General features: G+C 40.0%; 1 protein-coding gene across 1 annotated transcript; it reads right to left on the bottom strand.

Moving 5' to 3' along the window:
- Positions 1-65: 65 nt before the first annotated feature.
- Positions 66-10,522, bottom strand: CCN6 (cellular communication network factor 6). The gene is made up of 6 exons (XM_083731559.1): positions 10,321-10,522; positions 8,014-8,068; positions 5,224-5,509; positions 4,362-4,601; positions 2,428-2,621; positions 66-1,452 (listed from the first exon to the last, which is right to left on the bottom strand). Exons 1-6 carry the CDS (start codon positions 10,353-10,355, stop codon positions 1,171-1,173), a joined length of 1,092 nt encoding a protein of 363 aa, XP_083587685.1. The 5' UTR covers positions 10,356-10,522; the 3' UTR covers positions 66-1,170.
- Positions 10,523-16,490: the final 5,968 nt, after the last annotated feature.

Here is a 16,490-nt window from a genome sequence, read left to right as displayed (position 1 = left end):
TTTTTAAGAGGCGTACAGAAAGGCTGCTAAATTGCTTGGCTGTTTTGTTTTGTTTTTGTGGAAGAGAAAAGGAAAACACTAACCTGGAAGATCAATATCAAAGACTGTTCCATATAAAATTGCCTGTCTAGAAAACTATGATTTGGTTCCAGTAAACATAAAGGTGTTTCATTATGCTATCGATCATCAAGAAATATGTAATTTGATACATACAATCATGCTTTATAGATCTCATAAATAATCATAAATAAATGCCCAAATCCTTGTTTTGTGTTGACTCCCTCTGTCACCCTGATCTATCTGAGGAGATGCATGTGTTGAAGTTTATGTACCCATCACTAGCTGGTTTGGGTGACAAATTGCACCCCACCACATTTTCACAAAGGTGCAGTACAATCCTATATGTTTCTATTCAGATGTAAACTCCATTGAGTTCTTCTTAATCACAAGTTAACACTATGCACATGTATACAAACTATTTGGATAAATGATTTTATGGGTTTTGAATTCTTATTTTTTACACGCAGTCTGATACTGTTCACTTTACAGCTTTGAAATATTGCTTGTGCGCAAATTTAGAGAAAAGTGAAGGGGTGTGCACACAATGCCCATGCATTGCATACTCATTCAATTCCTAATCATACCTGCATTGAACAGGGAAGAGCTTCAGGGAGCTTCCACTCATGTTCAGCTGAACATCTCATGCAGGCTTTATGAGGTCCCTTGCAGACCTGTTCACTGTGGAGATGATCAGGGATTGAGCACTTGGATGTTGGGGTGCAGCTTGTGTACGTGCATCTTTGGGCAAACATCCATATGAATCAGTTGTGTATAGGTAACTAATTTGATTCGATTTTTATGCATGAAAACCTATTTTTCTATGGGATTGGTATACCCCTTCCACATAAATTATCTAAGTATTGCATTTTAAAATATTTAAGAAAATGCTTTGTAGCTACAGTATTTACCTGAATTTAAATAGCCACACTTTCTGCTTTTCAAAATAAAACACATTAGGGGCAAACTCTGTCTTGGGTGAAAGGATTGATGTGTGGATTCATTTAAAACCTATAATTTAAAACACAGCTACCTGTCAGTGGTGATGCATGAGCAACTTTTCATGGGAACATTTGACCATTTTCTTTCCTGGGTTGCCACTTACATTACCACTTACAAGAGTTTGAGTTCAGAAAATATGTTTCCTGGATCATTGCATGTCTTCTGACAAACACAAGATGTAATCCACATCAACTTCCACTTAAAGGAGCCTTCCTTTGGACAGTCAAACTGCACTGTAATCATTACAGATTTGTTGGGTATGCAACATCTCTTGTCCAGGCAGATTCCACAAAAGGTTGGTCTATATCTTTGTGTACTTGTGCATCCAGAAAATACTAGTTTCTCTGCCTTGGCAAGCTGGAATGTAGGTCGGCATGTTTTTCCTTTAGGTATCTTGAAATATAAATAAAAGTAAAATCTTGCTATTATGTTCAAAGTGAAGTTTATTACATGCATATTGAAGTAGCAGTGTTGAGGCCATGTTTTTAGCCACTTACAGTGCACGCAAATTTAAAATATAAGTTTAGCATTGCTTGTTTTTTTGTGCAATGCTGATAACTTTGTTCTACACAGTTAACTCCTGCAGGTTCGCTATCCTGGCACCTTCAAGACCACTAATTGAGTGGGAAATTTAATCAGTGACCTGTGAGAGTTATCCCAGCACTTTACCACCTGACTTTCTGGACACCTGATTTGGGCTAATATAAATGTGACAACTGGGGGATGCAGTCAGCAAGCACCAGTGCTAATAGACATGGATTATACACTGCACTACAGTATATATTAAAAGCAGCATGATTCCACTTTAAATAGCCATGGCTTTCCCCCAAAGAAATCCTGGATTCTGTAGTTTGTTCAGGGTTCTAAGAGCTCCTAGGGACCTCTAGTCCCCCTCAATAGCTGCAATTCACAGTGTGTGCTGGGAAGAGATTGACTGTTAAATCACTCTTGGAATTGTAGCGCTGTGGGGAATAGTGAGTCTATTAACCACTCCCAGTACCCTGAATATACTACAGTTCCCAGGATTCATTGGAGGAAAGCAATTAATATTTTAAGTGGTATAATTATTCTGCTTTAAATGAATAGGGTGGATGAAAGAATCTCCTTTGAAGACCAGTAGTGCAAAGAAGGGCCCAATAATTCTCTATTGGTAGTTATGTGCCATATGAGCAATGTAGAAAACATTCCACAAGTTTCTATGAAATGATCTGTTATTCCTGTCTCCCTAATTTTCAAATCCACAATTGAACAGCAAGACCATACCTTCTCTCCCCACCAGCCCATGGTTATTTAAAAAAGCATACATCTAGCAGTTACCAGTAATACTTTCAGCCTAAAGAGGAAATTGTGTTCTGAAATGTGCTTTACCTTTATGCTCTTTGGAAATTTTGCTTGGCATGGTTGAATGTAGCACAGTCTCTTTTCCTTCCTTATTTCACATTTACTGTTTTCATTGGTCACTCTGTCAGATATTCCCATGCCACAGGTTCGGGAACAAGGTGTCCAAGGAGTTGCTTGAACCAGGCACTTCTTCTTTAAAACAAGCGGCACACTTCTGAAAGCTAGAAGACAGAATTATATTGCATCTTGAGCCAAATATTTTTAAGCCATTTAATTCAGATCAGTTCTACTAAGGCAACCCAAAAATAGCATGGAACATGAGAATTAAGCATGCCCGGTTACCAGGATCACCTTTTGGATTTTACTTGCTTAAATTACAGAAATTGGGTTTAGATTTTAAGAAATAGCTGCCACAAGTTCAATTAACTTTTAGAGGAATTTTGCACCTCAGTCTCCAAAGATTTGATTTTATATCTTGGTAATGCTGCTTGTTTGTTTCTTAATGCAATGACTCTCAAGTCTGCCCTAGAAAGCAAGACATTTTCCTGATAGAGCTCTTACAAAATAGGCTGGCTATGTGAAATACCTGTGTTAAAGTGAAATACCCCTTGTTAAAGCCAGGCTTTATCAACATACATATGCTGAAAGTTCTGTATCAAATTAGTTTTCTTTAAGAGGTTTGGGGTTGAGGGCTTTTATCCCCACATTCCAAAGAGTCGGAGCATTAATAGCTATAGATCTTAAACCTGCTTTTTACAATCTCCACATAGCAAATCCTGATGATGGGAGTTCTACAGGATGACTGACCAGATTTGAAATGTGCACAGTTCAAGAGGACAGAGCAGATATATGAGGGTACCTGGGAAGTAAGCAGCAGCAGCTTAAAAATCACAGCGCAGGAAGCAAATTTAAAAGCCTGGCACAGATCTGAAATAAATAAAGCAAGGTTACAAAGCTGTGGGTTTATATATATATATTTGTTGTACATAAAATAATTTCATTGCTTTTACAACAGGGATTTGTTAACTAGGGCAGTGCATGCAGAAAGACGGAAAGATAGTAAAATATTAAAATTAAGCTTGTTCGGCAAGATACGGAAGGAAAAAACCCTTAGTTTTCAAAATTAATTGTGAGAGCATGCAAGCCATGCATTAATAGTGTATAAATCATAAGCTGCTTGGATTGTTTTGGAGGTTCTCAGCATTTTCACAGAAGTAAGATTGCAACTGTTTGTTTTGTCTAATCTGCCTTTTTCAACTTTCTCTAGTTGCTGGCTAGTCTTGCCCTAATATCTTGCAAGCAACATTACAGGGCATGTTCTACATCCGATGCGTGTTGATATGTTCTGAAAAGCTTTTCTATGTTACAGGAGTCATATTGTTTTGGACCCCTAGGTTGGCTTCTGTACTTCTGACTATATTGATAATGTAGCTGAAAAATCTGGAAGTCCATCCATTCTGGGTCCTGCATGTGGCCCTCGGTGTAACTTCATGCGGTTGGGGTGATAGAGGGAAGAATGGAGAAAGCTCAAACAAATGGAGTCATGGAAGGAGGGGGGGACAGTCCTCCCAAAGCAAGTTGTTCCCATTCTTTCTGGCAGCTTATGGGGTGGAGAGGGGAGAGAGACAAAGGGGCATAAAGAGAGAAAAAGGAGTGGCAGCACTAAAGTTGTGGCTCTGGCATAGAGCCCCCAAAAGATTACCTCTGACGCTCTTGACACAAAGGTTTCCCAATCCTCCCCGGAACATAACAGTGACCTACAAGAAGAGACAAGCACCTACTCTACCCCAATCTAACAATTATAAATTCAATTATAAAGCTGCCATACAAGTACCAGAAGTTTCTGTTACCTATTTAAAAAAGGGAAATACAAATAACTTTATCTGCCTCAAATAATAAGGAAACACCTCTTTAAAAAAATAAATCTATCATGAAGAAGATATCAGTCTAGCCTTGCCTACCTGACATTAATCTGTAACTGGTTGACTGCTGCTCCTGCTGTCCTGAAACACATTTGGATTGTCCAGATTTCTTTCTGCTCTTTGGTGCTGCACATTCATTAGGTGCTGGCTTTGAGATGAAGACAGGTGTACATCCAATTGCACCGTTCACACACAGACATTTGTAAAGAGGAGTGGGCTGGAAGTCGTGGCCATTGACATAGTGCACCCCATTGAGCTCACAACCTACTGCTATCATATCTGGGAATAGTGAAGGAAAAGAACCAAGTAAACCTATGTGGATCCCTGCAAGAGGTCTGTCCTAGACAAATGGAAAGTAAGATTTCCTAGGTGACATTTGTTAATAACAGTAGAGTTTAGCTTTTATGGGTCCTTTGGAGTATTCAAATATACTTATTTTGCATATATAAATTTACTGACTATTAAAAATCCACAATTCAGACTGCTTAAGATTTTGCACCTACTGTAGTATAACCATTGACTATGACAGCAGGATATAATATCACAGTTGCTACAACCATTATTTTATTTGCTGTTTCCCAAAAATCTTCTATAAAAGGGCAACGCCACAAGATTCCTTTCCAAAGCTCTCTGTGGGTGCCTGAGTTCCTAACGGTTAGCAGAGTCCAATTTAGAGATATAATTTCCAAATTGTTAAACACCAGCAATAATAGATTTCTTAAAAATTTAAGGCCCATTGACATCAAGAAAATACATTTTTTAATTATCATTTAGGGTTGCATCTCCTTTGAAAGAAAATGGGTGTGAAACTGAAGAACGCAATGGAAGTCATGGTGTTACATTTTATTCCTATTCCCAAACGATACACGTGATAGAAAATAGAAAAAAATGAGGGACTTACATGCACATACTCCATTTTCATACCTAGGCTTATCTGCAGAGTAGTCGCAGTATAGCCCCTTGTGGGGGTCACAGACCTCAGCTTCGTTACATGTTTCCCCTGATTGCTTGGCACACATCTTGCAGCATCCGCAGCCATCCTTCACCAGGCTCACCCCGGGACTGCAGGTTGGTACCACTGGGCATCTGCAGGGCCAATGGCATAGCTCTCTGCGTTGATGAACCTCTGCAGATTCTTCTCCAGGCTTTCCTTGCTTCTGCCTGTTGGTTTGCACCCTGCAAGAAAGCTTTCATATAGGTGGACTTACCTGAGAGCTGGAAAACGTCCAACAAAAATGGCAAATGTGTGTGTGTGTATACACACAAACACACTGCTGTTATTCATATTTATTTCCCCTTTGCTCAAGAGATTGTGGCAAGCTACAATTATGTACAATACAACAACAAAATATTTTCCCTTGTAAAGAAAATCTTGTTTAACACTGTCCCATAATGCAGTGCTTTTTTCTGGGGGGATGCAGGGGACGCATACCCTTAAACATTTTGTGAATCTTTGTATTTTTGGCCATTTACTGTATTTATTTTTCCCAAACTGAACTATAAAATGGTGATTTTCTTGAGTCAAAATGAGAGTACCCCTAAACATTTTAAAAGAAAATTCTATAATGCCTTTGTCGAGCATGTATTCAGTCTGGTCAGGTATGACTGCCTCCCTTTGTACAGCAGTCTACATTCTAGCTAGGCAAAAGTCAGAGGTATCTACATACACGCCATGTACACATGCACACACACATCTCCATCGAGCCAAGTAAATGGCACTGTACCCAGATGGAACAGTGACACAGAAACTATACAACTATAAATATCCTCAGGGCTATGATGCAATCTTAGTATCCTTACAACAACAGCATTCGATGTGGGGCTTGGCTAACAGTGTTTAGCCAGCTTCCTGCTTCAATTGCCAGGTGTAGTTTAGGACCAACTAAACCTGAAACTGTTCACACAGTTAGCAATTGTAGATCACATCTTAAAAGTGAACGACAAGCATTGGAAGGCCCTGGTTTGGATCAGGACCCTGGCATGGGGGTAGAGGACTTTCACCCTTTCTTTGCGTGTCCCCACTGTGGTCCCAATCTAAAGTTCCCAGATGTCCCCGTTTCCCGGGGACAGTCCCCGGATTTACAAATCAGTCCCCTGACAAAATCCATCTATTTAGTAGGAAGTTGAAAAGTATCCCCAGATTCATTGAAAAAAAATCTGGTAACCTTATTCTAATCCAGCCCAGGGGCCCTGAGCTTCCTCTTAGCATTGGGGAGAGGAGGCTGGAAATGGTTTCATAACCTTTCTTTCCTTTCCTGTGCAAACGTTCACAGGTGCAGCACCGTGCCACTAACCGATGACACTATTTGTGTACTTTACGTTACTCAGGAGCATGAGCAACTTACTTGGGATATGCTATTCTGGAGGCGCAAGGGAGCATCTGTAAATTCTTGCGTCCAATGGCAGTGCATACAGCACACAAGTCAAATATTTGAGAACTGGGCAGTGGGCACATAGCTGGAAGAGCCTCAATAATATCCAGTGAGAGGAAAGAAAATGAAGGCCTGCTAGCAAAGGATTTCTTTTAAAAACAGCACATGCATACATGCATATTCAGCAGATTGGCACTCCTACAAAACAAGCTGCAGGGATCTTTCAGGGGACCATGCTCCATACACAGAAATATTAGTTTTTCCCACTCTACTCCCCAAAGTGCAAACTTCTGTAATCTTTAGAAAAACTAGTTCTGCTCTACTCTAAAATTATCTGTTAACCATCCTGGAAAAGGTGTACAGCTAATATTGAACAGTTCTGCTATCCTCATTTCACTGATTACTTATAACCTGCCTTTCCTTCCCAAGAGAATCCCAAAGCAGCTAACATAAACATAAAAGCAATTAATGCAAAATATCAAAATGATAATCAACATTATAAAACAGAGTATATCAAAATACAAGGCAAGTTTTTTAAAAATCCCCTTTTTCAGTATCAAGTTGATTTTCACAGTTTTATCTTTCTTTCTATCTATCCATAAAGCCTTTTAGGACCGATTAACCAATTCCCACCAAGTGAAAACAGTGCAGTACAGAACTGAAAATTGTGTAGCAATCTCTTGCAGCAAAGGTACTATTGAACAAAATACTTGTGATAGGAATCAATCGTAACCTTGCAATGTTATTTTTTTAACTAGGTGAAAAGGAGATAATCAGTCCTAAAAGACTTTATGGCTAGGAAGAAAGATAAAACTATGGAAAATAACTAGATACAGAAATGGGGATGGGGAAGAAACTGCTTGTGTACTCTACAAATCCCATTTCCATGTAATTTGGGTCATTTGTATTGGTCGATGAAAAATGACTACATTTAGTTAATAAAATTAAAGCAGTTTTCTAAAAGCAATTTATTTGTAACTCAAGCAGACTGTACCATGAAAGACAACAGGGACCTAAACAGGGGGGGGGGGTATGTTTGCTTTAAACATAGTAGCAGAAATAATTTATAAAAATTTCTAGAGACTCCCAAAAAAAACGCTCTAAGAATTTTATAAAAGCATAATGCCATAATAATCCAATCAAGTAGCATGTGTTGGAATTGCAAATTATGTAAAAAGAAAAAAGAATCACCCACAAGTAGGAACAACTCAATATTATGCACAAACAATTTATTCCCTTAAGTTAATTTCACTTGCTTAAGAAGCAAAACAAAAGTTTCAGCCTTTGTTCTGGCGAGGATTTTTTTCTAGAAAACTTACCTGTTGAGCATAAGTGATTATAAGGATGGTGGGGATGAGGAGCCACTGCATGTTCCTGTGAAGGCAGAAATGAAAAACAGAGAGAGTGAACAGGCTGAGCTGTGTCAGAGCCAACACCACGCACAAAGTCTCCTCTGTCTCTCCTCTGCAAACCTTCTCTCCTCAGCACACTCACAAAGACACACATATTCATGTTTGGAATCCCTCACAAAAAACTAGCTTCATCCTGAATCTTTCAAATAACTCTTTTTCCTGAGGCTTATTCTCCAAGTTAGGCTAGTTGTGCCTGCTCATTACTTTTAGGAATATATTTTAAAATATTTCCCCTTATTTCAGAGCCTTATTTTTTAATGCAAAGCATGAGATTGTTCCCTGGTTTCTTCTTTTTTTTTTTCAAATTTCAATCTAGCAAATCATGAGGCACTGCTCAGGGGTAGGTTGTGTCTGTCTGAAGATGTAAGAGATGTGGGGGCGTCCATACTGGGTATGGCAGCTTTGAGATCAGGATTAAAGCTACGGAACAAGTAGACTGGTAGGATGAGGATTGTCTACAAACCATAGAATCACAGAATTGTAGAGCTGGAAGGGACCCCATGGATTGTCTAGTCTAGTCCAACTCCCTGCAATACAGGAATCTCAACTAGATCATACATGGCAGATAGCCGTTCAACCTTTGCTTAAAAATCTCCAAGGAAAGAGAATCCACCACCTCTTGTGGGAGTCTGTCGAACAGCTCTTACTGTCTGACGATTCTTCCTGAAGTTTAGCTGGAATCTCATTTCTTGTAACTTGAAGCCACTGTAGGAGAAAACAAGATGGAATTGGAACATTTGGTTGAAATGGCTGTCACTGATATGAAAATACCAAAGAAGAACTTTTGGGAGGTGTGGAGATGTATGGGAAGTTATTAATTTAGGGGGCAGGGCAATAGAGGTTGGAAGGAGAGTGAAGAGGAGCTCAAACCATAAACAGTTATTTGCACTGATAAGTTGTGGAATGTTTTGATCAAGAACCCCTGTGACTGGACTGAACGAGGCCTAAAACAGCTCTCTTTGCTAATTTTAGCTCCGTTACAGACTTCAGGAAAGCAGCTGCTTAAGGAAGGCTTGTGAAAGATGATTCAGACACCCCTATTTAAAGGTGTCAGTGCAGCAAAATGTTTGTCAACAAATGTCAGAAAAAACAAAGCACTTTCATAGATTCCTCCCTCCTCTCTCCTTCCAGTGTACCCCCCAGAGAGTCATTTCTGCTCTTCAAAACATAGCGGAGAGTTTCCTCAGGCTAATCTCTTTCCCAAGAGCTTAAAGCTGAACTGAACCATAAAGTGCCCTGCAGGCTTCTGCTTCCAGTGTTCTCCGCAGCAGCTACATTGGCTCATTGCTCTCTAGCTGAAGCAAGCTGCAGATTGCTACATTTAAGATGCCCTAAATTAGCTGGAGCTGGCTGCCTCAAGATGGAGGAGTTCCAGTTGACAACAGAGTGGTAGCTGGCTGTTTAGGGGCACAAAATTCTCATCACTGCAATATTATTAAGGGCTCATCGACAAGGGAGTTCAATGTGGATTTGAAGCTGCTTATGCCTCTCTTTGTGTCACCCACATAGTATCATCCTCACCTACCTGGCAGCCTGCACTTTCCCTCCATTAAATTTGGATTTTCCTGATCCAGGGATAATCCAGCAAGGAAGTATATCCAATGTAAAATTACATTAGCCACGTGTGGATGCTCTTAAATACCGTTATTGTGTGGGTGTGTTGACATTTTTGGGGTGCTATCACCACACACCGTACTCCCATTTTATTCCATCTGTCCAATGGAAACAATGCTGTGAAAAAATATTAACAGATTTATTTATTTTTTGCAGAATTGTTTTAGCACAAAACAGCTGCATTAAGAGCCACACAGGCATAGAGTATGCTTGAATAGGAGGGAGAGAGACATCTTCCTGGCAATGATTATTTAGCTTAAAGAGATGTGACCAATTTTCAGTTACTCAGATCTGCAAATTGCCAAAACAAAGCAGGGCCACAAACAATTTAAAAATTAAAAGTGTGCACAGATAGATAAACAGGCTTCATGTGAACTCAGAGAGTCAGGAAGTATTGAGCAGCAAGGAAAACACACAGTGCAAGAAGCACCCACTAATGCGAACAGGAAGCAATGAGATAGACTTCAGATGCATAAAACTGAAGGTGCTCACGTATAGATGGTGCAGCATAAACGTACATGTGTACACAGTGCATGGATACAACATAGGAGAGCTGAGACAGATCTAATTTGTTCAAGAGCATTACTGCAACCAACCTACCTCCAAACAAAGCTGTCCCTTCTTGATGACATCATCTGAAGCCATTGAAGTTTAACTCTTTCTACTATAACAGCCACAACAAAAAGATATCAAAACCATATAACTATTTTCTTTAGAAGGTGACAAGAGGTTTGTCTTTGCTCCTCTGAGAAAGCAATGAAAATACAAAACCTCAACAGGAGAATAGTTACAGGAGAAACCCAGTCAGATGGGTGGGATATAAATTATATATTATTATTATTGGAATAATATCTAGTAGTACACAACCTGTGCCCATCACACTTAACAAGAGCAGCAAATTCCAATAGCTGAAACAAGTAGCCTAGTATTGGACAGTATCATCAGGACTACATCAGACAACTTGTAATTATCAAAGACAATCTTTGCTGTCCCTGGTTACAAACTCTACCTGCTAATGGCATAAGGCAGTGGAGATTCTAGCTCCCAGAGCTTTAGCACCTCATCAATTGCTATATTGTGATGTGCACACAAAGACACTTAATATCTTCAATAAAAAGACATTTTAAAAATATAAAAAATGACCACATCCTTCGTTTTTAACCAAACTGGTATCAAGGTCTTGAATACAGCTCTTATATGAGGTGTGTGCTCTGTGAAAGTCTACAAAAAAAGAGAAATAGGCTTGAATCTCTTTTTGCTTCAGTTTTCCAAAGATGTACATCCGTTTACTACTATGATAGGAATGCTATTCATTTTTTAACTCATCTGAGTGAATGGATAATCAAGTTCTCTGTTTCCATGGAAATGCCAGCTGGAAGCTGAGCATAAAAGCATTCCCTTAGTTTCATCTGTTGAAATGGGAGGGGCTGTGGGGGGGTAGGTTTAACCATTTAGATTGGACATAGGGTTACTGCCTGTGGGTTATCCTTTGAAATATTCCCTGGATGTAGAAAGCTGTTGAAGTTATGAGACAAAACCCCAAATCTGCCGCAACTCTTGCCCAAGACGAATTGGCTAATGAGATTATGGAGGCATTTGGGGATGTAAGGGGTATTTTTGCCTGGCCTTTAGATTTTAAAAGTCCTCAAGACGGCTTACAAAACAAACGTCACATAAAATTTTGATCTGTGCTTTCTCCTTCTACTACCAACGGAAAGGAGGATGCAAATGGCAGCTGGTCCCAGGAAGGTCAGTGGAGTGGGGGTCTTGTTTAGGGTTACCAGATGTCCCCGGTTCCCGGGGACATTCCCAGATTCACCATTCTGTCCCACGGACAAAATCTGTCCCCGGAATGTCACCAGATTTTAATGTCCCCAGATTCATGCCTGGGGACTTCCAGGGAGGCAACATGGTGGACACCATGGCAGCGAGCAGCACCGGAGGTCCCAGCCATGTCAAAGTTCCAGCCAGCCAGTCCGCCACTGGGGCGTGAGGGGTGGGGTTTGAAACATTCTCGGGAGACGAAGCCTCCCTCCCTCCGCGCCTCCTCCTCTCTTGTGAGGAGGGCTGTGTGCGAGTCTGCTGTTTGTCCACCTCTGGTAACGAGACACCACCACGCCAGTTAAATCTCCATAGAGAGTGCACTCGTGCTTCAGCCGTCTCCCGGTTATGGGAAGCGTGTGTGTTTTAATGCATGTTTTCCCAAGACCAGTGAGCGCCTTTACTCAATCTCTCTCCCCCACCCCACCCACCAAACTCTTTGTTTGGTGTTTGTGTGTTGTAGATGGGCTTCTCCGCCTGCCTTGTGTCAAGGTGCATGACTGACAACTTTGGGGTCCCCCCCCTAAAAAAAGGTCAAGAATTCTGAACAACCCTTTCCTAATATAAAGCATGAAATCCCCCCCCTCAAAAAAAGTGTCCCCGGATTCCTTGAAAAAAATCTGGTAACCACAGTCTTGCTGCTTTGCTTCTTCCTCTGATGCCGGTGTTGGAGGCCTTGCTGCTGATTCTCTCTGTGGTCCATGGAAGGGAGGAGCCAAAGAGCAATTGAACCCTCCCAACCATGCCAATGAAGGCAGTCCTGCTGCTGCCTTTCGTCTCCCTCCAGCCATTCCCTCTGGGATTTCAACAAGGCTTCCATCTTGCATCTTCTTTCTGAGCAACAAGTTTCAATAGCCAAAAGCTTCCGCTTTGGTTTTCCGGCATCCATCTTCCTTGTGGGAAGATGTTCCACCAGGAGAAGGTCAGTATAGCACTTACCTGTGCATAACCTGAAAACAATTGCATGGAATATCATATGACTTACTAGTTATAAAAATGGGGCCACTTTTCATCTGCTTCACAAGAGAGGGAATGGCAGCATTTTATACATTACATAGGCCCCATCTGGACAACTAAAGCAATCATGCAACTTTAAATTTTAGTATCTGGAATTTAGTAATCTGAATTACTTTCCCTCATATCAAAGAACCATAGAGTTGGAAGGGACAATGAGGTTTGGCCCAACATGGGGCTGGAACCCATGATGCTGAAATCAAGAGGCTCATGCTCTACTGACTGAGCCAACTCTATCACCACATTGGACAAGCTGGAACCCGGAGGCACCTTACAATACAATTACAATTTCTTCACCACCGTCATTTTGACAGAGTAAGTCTAATTCTTACCTGTGTTTTGTTGTGCCTCCAAGCAAGTATTCCTCTACTCATACTCCAAGAATCAGCCCAAATGTGCTGAGCTCCTTGGAATATTTTTCCTGCTGTTATTGGGATTTTCCAGCTGGCAAATGGGTATGTGTCACTTCCAGCACTGGTGACTCTTACATTTGAAATCTATAAGTGATAAAACATAAAATATCAGGGAAAAAATTGCTTAAATTCCCACCGCATTAAGTTACATTAACCTTTTGTAGCGGTTGGTCACCATAGTTAAATACTATCTCAAGTCGTTATAGGTTGGAACTAAAACTGCACCCTTCAGCTTGTTCTTGTGGTTACTTTCATTTTACTGTATCTATGTTGTACTGTAATGTGATAGCCTGCTCATAAAAACACAGCCTCTTGTTCTGGCCTACAAAGGGAGTACCCTTGCTTTAAATATAGAAAAACTTAACACCTTTCCCTACATTTCCCCTCAAAATTCAGATTCATCATGATAAACAGCATGAATAAGATTATTAAATAAAAGCAAATATAGGCAAGGGAGGAAAATATAAATTGTGGGGAAGCTGTGAGCCTGGAGATTAAAAAAAAAATCAGCATAAACAATCATGTCCCTGTCACTGTCTGTGTCAGATACCAAGGCAAGAATTGGCCAGTGAAAAGGAATAATATGCAAGCAAGTCATTTTACGTTAGTGTTACCCTGTCAGGGGGCCTCAGTAATAACACTGCATTTATTTTGGAAACACAATAATTCAAGGCAGATAAACAACAGAGAAAGTTTTGAGCGCAGTGAGTGAAAAATCAGAAAGTCTGCAATCAAACACATTTTCTCTTAAGATATAGAATAGCTTCCAATATAATAGAGGGCCAGCAGATTTCCACAGGAGCTCTGCAAAGACCTACCGGTATATATTTGTCATGGACAGAGCAAAAAGTAAATGGATAAAATGACTGCAAAAAGGTGTAATAAGGGGTGGAAAGGAATGCAAGAAGGTAGACCTACTTTGGACCAATTACAAGGGACATCAGTTAGCCCTACCTTGGACCAATGACAATGGACACAGGTTAGCAGGGCACATGTAATTGTGGCCAGCTATCTCTATACAAGTATTGTCACAGTTGGGTTATTAAAAGACATTTTCAGTCACAGAGAGCCTCTAATGACAATGTCGGATTGATAAGCAACCCACATGGCAATCTTTATTCTTTAGGGATGGGTTCAACTCCATACAGAATGGGTTGAGCACCACTCATCCAGGTAAATTAATCACCTACCAACAGCACAGCTGTCTTGTCTGGATTGAATCTCTATTAACCTCATCCAGTCCATTAGCTCTTTTTGTCTTACCTTTTGTCTCTCTGCATCAATTTTTGAACTGTAAACAATGCTCTCAGTTGCAGGGTTTCTAAAATTTCAATATTGTTGCTCTTTTGTATATTAAAGAAAACAAAAGAGAAAATGCTCAATAAAAGAATCATTTAAAAAAAAGAATTTTAAGGTTTTGCAGTGTTGTGGCTTTTCTTAAATGAAGCCATACAACACTTTTGCTTCTGAAAGACATCTTGGGGGTAAATTGGCTGAATAGCAGTTTCAGAGCTTTTCTGGCTACAACTAAACTGCTGTTTTGGGGCTGGGATAAAATTTGCATCATAATGTCAGAACGAAATTATGCAAAAGGATGGCAGTGTGACTGCCAAAACCATAATAATATATTATTAAGTGGGATGGGAAATCTATAAAAGAGAGTTTCAAGTGAAAGATAGCTGACATGCAAAATCACATTCAGGGTAATTTAAAAGGCATCATGGTTGGTCTTGGAGTTCATATCAGCGATTCTGTTATTAATTGAGAACCAAAAAGGCTAACAGCAAAATGTTTCAATAGACATTTCTGGTTCAAAAAGGCCTCATTCCTAGCATATCTATTCCCATGAGTTTTGCAGCAAAGGAGGCCATATCCTGTGAATAAATGTATGACATCATGATGTATCCATGGTGACAAATCATTGGCATAAACATGAAGTTTTATGATTTCACAGTTGGATTAAAGGAGAAAAAAAGAAAATTAGTGTAGAGCACAAGGAAGGCTTTTACTTCAACACCACTTAAGGGAATACAGAACACAGCAAAGAGAGAAAATTGCTTTCCATTTAAATGTTCTTTTCTAGTTTGCCCTACAGTGAAAGACCCTTTTTAAGATATATAATTTGGGTAATGATGCCTATCCATTTTGAATATGCAGAATAATAATGATGAAGCTAATCTAGTGTTGGGGGAGGGAATTACAGCATTAATACTAGATGCTTTCTAGCAAGACGTTGTCGGCATTTGAAAATACATTAACATTTCTGGTGTCCTAAATGTGTAAAATCCAGATTTTTGGGCAGGTGGGATAGAGATTTGCTAGGTGTTCTTTGTTCTGGGTTTTGTTTGGGGTTTAATTTGTTTTCTTCATACCTGTAAAAACTAAGAATGCACAGTTAAGCTGCACTCAGGACCTTCAGCTTTTGCATGAAACAAAATTCTCCATCATTTGAGAATGCCATAGCATACACGCTGCAAACTATACACTAGAGGTCACTATTATGATAACATAAAAATCTAGATGTTAAAATAAGCTAGAAGCCATTCATCATCTCAAAACGGTAATAGAAAATGAAACACCTGAACAAAAGTTAATTACAAATAAAATTATTTTCATTCATCCACTCAATAAAATCTAGCAGTGGCATATTGGGTTATTGCATCTATAATTTTAAATGCTTCTTTTTACTATACAGAAAAAACACAGTCCAAGAAAATAGCCTTTCTTCTCTAGCATTTTCAAAAGGTTCTCTGGTTTAGCATGGATTAAGCCAACTTGGATTGCATTCTGGTATGCTAAACTCTAGGGAACTGTTCAACAGTGGCCTACAGAAAATTGATTTAGTCATAGAAGTGCCAAGTGGCACAGAATTATTTGTGTATCAGCTGTAGCATCTCATATGTGGCTTAACTGCATGTGTATAAAAGCACCTTGATAAACATGGAGAAGGACCTTAGCTCAGTGGCAGAACAAATGCTTTTCATGAAGAAGGTCCCACATTTATTCCCTGGTATCTGAAGTTGGAAGGGTTGGGAAAGCCTTCTGCAATCCTGGAGAGCTACTGCCTGTCAGTGTAGATTGCATTGAGCTAGCTAGACCAAAGATCTGGTTTGGTACAAAGCAGCTTCCAATAATAATGATGATGATGATGATGATGATGATGATGATGTAATAATAAATTATTATTTATACCGCACTCATCTGGCTGGGTTTCCCGAGCCACTCTGAGCGGCTCCCAACAGAATGTAAAAAATCCGATAAAACATCAAACATTGAAAACTTCCCTAAACAGGGCCGCTTTCAGATGTCTTCTAAAAGTCAGGTAGTTGTTTATTTCCTTGACATCTGATGGGAGGCCGTTCCACAGGGTGGGGCCCTCTGCCGGGTTCCCTGTAACCTCACCTATCACAGGGAAGGAACCGCCAGAAGGCCCTTGGAGCTGGACCTCCATGTCCAGGCTGAATGATGGGGTGGAGATGCTCCTTTAGGTATACTGGGCCGAGGCTGTTTAGGGCTTTAAAG

Source organism: Podarcis gaigeae (assembly GCF_964106915.1).
Source record: "Podarcis gaigeae genome assembly, chromosome: 3".
Taxonomy (NCBI): domain Eukaryota; kingdom Metazoa; phylum Chordata; class Lepidosauria; order Squamata; family Lacertidae; genus Podarcis; species Podarcis gaigeae.
Note: the sequence above shows the minus strand (reverse complement) of the source record. Positions and strands in the feature narration are given on the sequence as shown.

Bases quoted from the DNA above. Each gene is read 5' to 3' on its own strand.
- CCN6 (XM_083731559.1), bottom strand. From the start codon at position 10,355: ATGATGTCATCAAGAAGGGACAGCTTTGTTTGGAG. The intron at 8,069-10,320 runs GTAGGTTGGTTG...CTGCCTTCACAG, and splicing joins AGGGACAGCTTTGTTTGGAG to GAACATGCAGTGGCTCCTCA. The intron at 2,622-4,361 runs GTAGGCAAGGCT...TCTGTCTTCTAG, and splicing joins CAGTTACAGATTAATGTCAG to CTTTCAGAAGTGTGCCGCTT.